The 8,612-nt window shown below is 37.9% G+C and overlaps 1 protein-coding gene across 8 annotated transcripts in view; it reads left to right on the forward strand.

Annotated features, from left to right (window-relative positions):
• Positions 1 to 8,612, forward strand: part of Scaf8 (SR-related CTD associated factor 8) — a 307,179-nt gene that overhangs the window by 3,977 nt on the left and 294,590 nt on the right. Inside the window, exon 2 of one of the 8 annotated variants that reach the window (XM_031353070.1) lies at positions 3,022 to 3,083. The exons of the other annotated variants lie outside the window; for them this stretch is intronic. Coding sequence (XP_031208930.1) covers positions 3,066 to 3,083 — 18 coding nt within the window. The 5' untranslated portion in view covers positions 3,022 to 3,065. The remainder of the gene's footprint in view (positions 1 to 3,021; positions 3,084 to 8,612) is intronic. 8 annotated transcript variants of the gene reach the window in all.

The raw sequence follows: 8,612 nt of genomic DNA on the forward strand, positions 1-8,612 counted from the left end.
AAAAAAAAAAAGAATTTTGGAGTAAATTCCTCCTCAGTATCCTTAGTTGAATGAGAGTTAATCCCATGGTCATTATTGCCAATTCTGATGCAATGAAAGAAAGTTTGTCCTTACCTTACAAGACTCATGAGAATCAGAGTGTGAGGGAGCAGCTAAATCAGATGGAATGGTATGGAATTAGTCATTATGAGGAACTCTACTTGCTACTGTTCCAAGTAGTCACTTCTTACAGAGACTTGGAGTCCTCACCGAGTGAGAAGGACAGCTTAGCCTGACGACTGCATTGGGCCTGCCCTGAGTGCTCTTGGGAGCATCTTCATATGAACAGCTGTCTGTACTGTGCTGAAGGCTACTAACTGAATGGAGGCTGTTCTAATAGGGGCCTCCTCTCTCATGCTTTGTTTTTGAAAAGGAAAAGGAAAAGGGAAGGGAATGTCTTTATATGATAAATACCTTCTTTAGAAAATTTCAGTGCAATTGGGGAAGAAAATTTAACACTTACTGTTTAAGGTAATACGTGAAAAGAGTAAGAGTGGGTTAGCAGTGGTTATGTCTGGACAGAGGTAGAAAAGGGTTAACGGTAGTTATGTCTGGACAAAACTAGAGGAGGGGAATTTTTAGTTAAATATTAGAGTCATTTAATTTAAAAATTAAAAAAAACCCTAGTATATTTTTTACACATCAAAAAATTAATAGTAACTTTAACATAATAAAATATTTGTTGGTGATGAATTTCTGTAGCCTGTTTTTATAGTTGCTTACGGTAGTGTAGACCGCTTGGCCCATGATAGGCTTCATTTTTCTTGCTCTGAGTGGACTGAGTAGGAGGTAGGATAGGGTCTATGGGTCTAAAGTGCTAGAAGATTCACTGCACTTTAATTCTTAGATTTACTTCAGTTTCTAAATTCTGACAATTCTTTTCTCATCTTTCTAAAAGTTGACCAGTCTTTCTGAGATAGAGTATTGGTAGTCTACCAGTAGTTGACTTTTGAGGTAGAGTATTGGCTACCTCAGTTGGAACTATGTGTAGAAGAGGCTAGTCTAGAATTTGGGACAGTTTTCTTGCCTCTATTCCCCAGTGGTTGAAGTGAGATCGTAGATTCGTGCAGCATATCTGTCCCTGGTGCCCTGGCAGGGTATTGCGGCAATCTTCTGTTGTTGGCATTCTTTGGTCAGTTGGGTAGCTCACTCTGAGCCACTGTGAGATACACACTTGCCAGACTTACTCTAGTTAGTACCCAGGACATTTCTTAGTCTACATTTTACTTCCAGTTTTATATTCCGAGAGGGTGATTTGTATAAATAACTCCAGAACTTTTTATAACCTTCCCATCAGTATCTAGTAGTAGCCATGGGTTGCCTGAGATATGAAACAGGTAGAATAACATGAAAAATTTAAGGCTCAGGAAAAACACTTACAGGAAGCATTTGCAGAACATTTCTCTTTGCTTTTCATCTTTGAGGGTTGTGTTACCCTTTTCTCTGTTGTCTTGTTTTGTAGGGGAAGTTTGGTTAATAGTATCAGGCTGTAGTTTTCTTTCCATGTTGTTGAAAATTATTTAAAGATAGAACATACTTAGTGCTTTAAATGAAGCCTTCACTAGCATAATCCTTCTTCCACTCCAGTGGTGTAGACTGTGCTTCCTAACTTAGGGCTGCTCTTTGGGGCTGCATAACTCTTTGCTGTGTGGAGCACTCCAGCAGCATCTCTGCTTTTACATACTAGATGCTGTGTAGCCCTCTCCTTTGGTGCTATCCAACTCGGTCTTTAGCTTTATCAATTTCCCTTATGGGAGGAGTAACAATCTTGTTGAGAATTATGGATTTAGGTTTCATTAGTTGTCTTGCAGCACTTTGTACTTTCCATGTAGTGATGACTCTAAGTACTTAGTCTTTACCCAGGTTACAAGCTCAGTGAGGACAGTGAGGGCACTACTTCAGATCTTCCGTGCACAGTGCAGCATTTAGAGTACATTGTAGAGCCACATGCCTGCCTGTCTCAAATAAATAAGCGAAGGATGAGTTACTTGGTAGCTGGTGATGGTAGCTAACATTTCTGGACATTTGCTTTTAAAATACAGAAGTCATTTTCTTTTACTTGAGTATTCTGTTAGTGGGAAGAGTCTTTGACTTAATTGAATATAGTTATGTTTATGAGGACCGAGTATGCCTAAGCATTGCTTTAAATGTATTTTTTGGGCATTGTAGAAATATAGATTAGGTGAAAATTTTAAGTTAGAACTCTTAATCTGCTTTTAACTTTCACTTAAGTATGGAGTGGGGAGGGGGTAGTTCTCCACTGAGGGGTTCAGTTAGGGTAGATGAGAGTTTTGTGTTGGGTAATAATTGTGTTCAAGGTTTTTTAGGATTATTGCTTTAAAATAATTTCTTACAGTAAAAAAATTTATACTACAAGAGTGACTCAGGTTGAGTAGATTTTGATACTGCATGATTTGAGTGTATATAATCTCAACAATTCAGGTTCACAAAAAATGGTCACTTGAAGCCGGGCAGTGGTGGCACACGCCTTTAATCTCAGCACTTGGGAGGCAGAGGCAGATTTCTGAGTTCGAGGCCAGCCTGGTCTACAGAGTGAGTTCCAGGACAGCCAGGGCTACACAGAGAAACCCTGTCTCAAAAAAATCCAAAAAACAAAAAAACAAAACAAAAAAAGGTCACTTGAAATTCATGTGTCCTAGACTAGCATAAAGTTTGTTAGAGTAATTCTGTTGATATTTAAGGGACTTGTATATCTTTACTCTCTTGAACAGTCATATCTTATGATCATTTGCAATAGGTAATTTAGAATTAATAATGATTTTATTACTTCCATATGTGATTTCAGATATCTCTTTCTAGGGTCAGATTTGCTGTTAATGGACAGTTTCTAACTCATAGTAGTTAGTTATGACAAAAATGTGATCAACCATGATCTTTGAACACTGGCTGAGCTCAGACTCTAGTGAGCTCATTTTGTCTGTTTTTGTTTTCTCAACATCTTTCTCTACTCCTCTCTCTCAGGATTGTGCCTCTACTCCTGCTTGTACAGACTGCTTTCCAGCAGCATGGACACAAGAAGCATAGTAAGATGACTGTACCCACATAAGGCAGGCTCTGGGGAAATGAATGTTAGGTCTGTTGTGGTAGTGAAATTTTGTATTGCTTGTATGGGTAGTACTTGGGAAGCACATAGAGTTTGCCACTTAGAACATATTAGTTATAAAGATCATACAGGGAATAAAACTTAATTGCTTTATAAGAAATGTTGCTATTTCTTTAAAAATGGGGAAGAAGTTACTGGGCTTAATGAGCATGTGTCATAAATTGCATTAAATTACTTGCATTCTGTTCTACATAATTTCACTACATATTTGATAAAAACTTTAATATGAACTACATACCTCATAATTTAATGGTTGGAAATAAATTAAATGAGGTGCGCCATAGAAGTAGAGAAACAAACTAAATCAGATTTTATATTTTCTACTAGAGGGATAAGTTAATGGTATGGATGTCTGAATGTAAAGAAGTTAGGGCTGGTGAACAGTGTTCTGTAGCCTGTGGTTGCTTACAAGATATGTCTCAAACTTGATGGTAAACATGGTATTTGGTCTTTGTGATTCACATTTTATGCATGTATTTCATCTTTTTCATTCTGTATTAAAAGAACTGATAAAACCAAATAAAAGGTATAGGTATGGTTTGTAAGTGTACCCACTGTGGGTCAAGAAGCATCTTCGGCTTTGACATCACCTTCCTTATTAAGAGTGAGAAATAGAATATATTCCCTACAGACAGTTAGCACTGATAAGTGAATGTGGATCAAGCAAGTGTTTACAATCTGCAGCTTACATTGTTTGTTACTTTTATAGTTTGATTTGAAAGGCCTATGATTGCATTGTTTGATGTATTGTTAGTTACTTATTGACTGCATACCATATACCAGTAAGTTGTCTATCTTCTTAGTTATGGTGATAACTAGACAAAAGACTATCCTCTCAGAGGTTGTGTTCTTGTGCCCTTTTCTCCTTTGCCTCCTTGCAGAGGCAGACAGGCAGGCCCTTTGGTTCCAGCATTCTTGGCTTCTGGGAACCTTCTTTCTAGGCCCAGTTCTGCCGGCCAGTCTGACTGAGTATTCACTTCCTCCAGATTGCTCTGCTCCTGTAGTGCTTGCAGTAGACTGAGCCAAGAGAGGGCCAGTTTTCCCAAGAGTGGGACATAACAACAGTGCTGTTGAATTTTATTTGAGGATTACTGACATTATTCATTTGTTCTTTTAGAATAACAACTATTATAAGATGCAGCTTCAAGGGTCAGTTCTTCTGTAATTGAGATAGAGTTACTCCACGGGTAACGTCTGTAAATGGGCAACAAAAGCTTAAGTTTTGGAAAAGGAATAGATTGTTATTTAAAATCTTTTCCTTGATCTAACACCTTCTGAATTTAGTGTGCTCCTCAGAGGCCCTTTTCTTCCTACAGTTAATGGCTGAAACCCTTGAAGTCATATACTTTTGTGTATACAGCCTGGGGCGTACTGTAGACATCTCTGCATAGTGACACTGGAAAGGTTGCCCCAAACTGCCTTAATGACTTTCTTTAATTTAGTAATGTGTTTTTGATGCCATAATGTTGACACAGCATTGGGATTAATCAAATAGTTCAAGTGTTGAGTTTGTTTCTTCGGACTGAGTGTAGGGCCTTGGGCGAGCTCTTATCACTGAGCTCAGCCATTGGCCATGAAGTCATTTATATTTAATCTTTTTTTTTTCTTTAACATAAATCTTGAATTCAAGTAAAACTTTTGTAGACAAAAAAATCTATATATTAAATTATCTTTATAACACCTGTTCACTTTGTTGGAAATGTCTAGCTTACATGTGTTTTAGAACTTTTATAAAAATGAGTGACTTTTTTTTTTTTTTTTTTTTTTTTTTTTTTTTTTTTTTTTTGTGAGTGACTTTTATAATCATCCTTGGATGTCCTAGAGGGGTTGATTCCAGGACAACATCCTTGCAGATACTCAGTTCTTAGATGTTTAAGTCTCTTACAGAAAAAGGCATATGATTTGTATATAGCTCATTCACATATTTCCATCATTTACAGTTATGTCTAGATTACCTCTAATACTGAATACAGTGTAAACACCATGCACTTAGGGAATAATATTGTTTAGGGAATAATAAGAGGAAAAGTCAGTACTCGTTCAGTATGAACAGTTTTCCTGATGAATTTTGGTTAGTGGTAGTTGAAGTCACTGATGTAAAAGCCACAGATACGGAGCAACATTTGTGTTTATTGTGTAAAATTCTTCCTTTTCCCAAGAATTAGCCTGTTCCACTCTTTAGAACTGTGTGCAAGGTTAGGAGGGTGGTGTTCATGTGCAAATGGGAAACTGAGGTTGGCCCTTGTGAAGTGCACGTTGAAGGTATTGAGCAGGAAGAGAAAGGCATGCCTTAGCCCTGTACAGATGTCCTTGCCCTTTGGGTGCTTTTAATTTTTAATGGTGGAAACAAAAATATCCCTAAAAGTAACGCTTCTGGAAAAACCCATTTGTTGTTCCCTGTCTTGTATCTTTCTTCAGACTTGACCTTGGCCTCCCACTTGTGTTTCAGAGCTGGATCTATCTCTAAAGGCATCCTTTTTGACAACAGTTTTGTCCATCTGGATACCCACAGTGTACCTTGTGGGTAAGAGGGATCGTAGTTACAAACTTACAGAAAGGTCTTGATCTTTTGGCAATTCTTCTTGCCCATGATAGTTAACACTTTTTGAGGATAGAATTGAATGTCCTATTTCTGCATAGAGCAAAGACAAGGAGCTGCTCAGAAATTTGTAAATTGAAAGGTTCCCAGTTGACATGTACAGACAAGCCATGTCATAGGCCCTCAACTTCAGATGGCTGCCAGTAAGCCACAGCCTATAGGTTCTGCTCAAAGTATGGATTCCAGAGGCTCAGAGTCCAAACTCATCCAGTAACCTACCCCTGGGGCATGATCGTGGGGGGTTAGAGGACCCTCTGTAGCAGGCCTTTTCTAAGGGGATCCATTGCTTACTTTTTTAGTAACTTTATTGGCATCATGTCCACATATAACTTTCATTTTTTTTTAAACCAAGAAAGTACATTTGTTTATTGGTTAGCTGTCGTCTTGGTTTATTTCTTTTCTCTCTCTTTTTTTTTAAAGATTTATTTATTATTATGTAAGCACACTGTAGCTGTCTTCAGACACACCAGAAGAGGGCATCTGATCACCTCACAGATGGTTGTGAGCCATCATGTGGTTGCTGGGACCTGAACTCGGGACCTCTGGAAGAGCAGTCAATGCTCTTAACCGCTGAGACATCTCTCCAGCCCTCATTTTTTTTTTTTAATTATTTTGAAACATACCCATTGGAAAGTTGGAAGAAAACAATTATAAGTGTAAGCTTCATCTATTCTTTTTTTAAAAACAATGTTACTATATTATATATTTGAGTACTTTGCCTGTATGTCTGTGTATGGAGTGGGTGCCTGGCAGGGTCAGAAGAGAGTGGGACTCCCCTGGGACTGGAGTTAGAGATGGCTGTGAGACATTGTGTGGGTGCTGAGGATTGAACCTGAGTCCTCGAAAGAGCAACAAGTACTCTTAACTGCTAAGCCTTTTCTCCAGCCCCAGAGTCTTTGTGTTAAACACATTTCCTTTTTCTTTCTCATTATATATAACACACAAACACATTTTTTTCTCTGAATATTTGAGAGTAAATTCTAATCTAGAGTGCCAGTTATCTCTGAATAGCTCTTTATTTTCCTTTAAAAGGATATTTGCTTAATCATGATAACAGTGCTATTCATTGGGAGGTTAATATTGATGAAATTATTGTTGGCGATCTTTTCCAAATTTCACATACATTGTACCCATAGTCTTCCTTATAGAATAATTCCTACACCATGCCTTAATGATTGCCTCACCTCTTTTTTTTTTTTTTTTTTTTTTTTTTTTTTTTTTTTTTTTTTGCCTCACCTCTTTTAATTTGGAACAGTTTGTTTTTTTGTTTTGTTTTGTTTTGTTTTGTTTTCCTATGAGCTTGAGGTAATGGTGTTGGATGACAGCAGGACAATTTAGAATTCTCTCCATAGTGACTCGTCTGCTGCGCAGGTTCATGTTCTGCATCTCTGTCAGGAGTCCTTCAGAAGTAACATTGTGTGTCCTCACTTACGAACATTGTGTCATTAGCAGGAATGGTGGCCCTTGGCCACAGGTTGCTTTGCTTTCTTTACCTTTGTACCATGTCTCTTACTGGGGAGATATTTTGATGTAAATATAAAAACCATCACCAGAATTTGCCTACTTGTTAGTAGACATTTATTTCTTGCCTGAGTTGGTTAGTACCAAGTCACCAAGTACTATTTTTTAAGTTCGTTGTGTTTGTATTTCTTTGCATCTGTGAGAGGTTTTTTTTTTTTTTTTTTTTCTTTTGAGACAGGGTTTCTCTGTGTAGCCTTGGCTGTCCTGGAACTCACTTTGTAGACCAGGCTGGCCTCGAACTCAGAAATCCACCTGCCTCTGCCTCCCAAGTGCTGGGATTAAAGGCGTGCGCCACCACTGCCCGGCTGAGCTTTTTCTTTTCTTATATAATTGTGTACATTGTTGTAAACTAAACTCATGAATTCTTTTTTATTCATTGGACTTTAAAGATCTTCCATGGTCCGTTTTAACCCATCAGAGCTTCTTCAAGTTGACCGTGGGCATTTGACAAGTGCTGATCAGTTTTTGGAATGTTCTTCTATTTTCTAATATAGTAAGCTATTTCTGCCAAACCTTGATTAGCCATTTCTCCAAGATGCTCAAGCTTCTTTTGGTAGCTAAATGTGTGTTGTCAGATCAAGCTAGACATTTTATTTTACACACATACAAACATAATTCTAGACACATCAGACTTTCACAAGCTCCATATGTATTTACTTTCCTGATATTGAAAACCCTGGCTTCTGTTATCTACAGCAGTGGTTCTCAACCTTCCTAATGCTGTGACCGTTTAATACAGTTCCTCATGTTGTGGTGACCCCAGCCATATAATTATTTTTATTGCTACTTCATAATTGTAATTTTGCTATTGTTACAAATTATAATGCAAATACCTGATATGCAGGTGATGTGACCCCTATAAAAGGTTCATTTAACCCCAAGGGTAGCAACCTACAGATTGAGAACTGATCTACAGTATGCGTATATTGATGTCATTTAGTGGACTGGAGGGTGAGTTCTCATACTTTATTCAGGCTATATAACTTCTAAGTAGCTAAATTAGTACAAACTAATAGCCTTTTTATTTCTTCTTAGTCTTATTTCTCTGTCTCTGTAGTCAGGCCAGAACTCACACTCACTATGCAGTCCTCCCCAATGCTGGAATTACAGATCTGTGAACCACCATGCCCAGCTACGTTTATACATTTGTATAATTCACTGTTCTCAGTTTTATGGGATGGATTTTTTGTTTTGTTTGGTTTTAAAGACAGAGTCTCATTATGTATTCTGGGCTGGCCTGTAGACTAGGTTCTTCAATCTCAAGAGATTCACTTGTTTCTGCCTCCTCACTGCTAGATTCTAGGTGTGGGTGTTAGCACACCTGTCCAG

The sequence above is a fragment of the Mastomys coucha genome, unplaced genomic scaffold (assembly GCF_008632895.1).
Source record: "Mastomys coucha isolate ucsf_1 unplaced genomic scaffold, UCSF_Mcou_1 pScaffold5, whole genome shotgun sequence".
NCBI classification, from domain to species: Eukaryota; Metazoa; Chordata; class Mammalia; order Rodentia; family Muridae; genus Mastomys; species Mastomys coucha.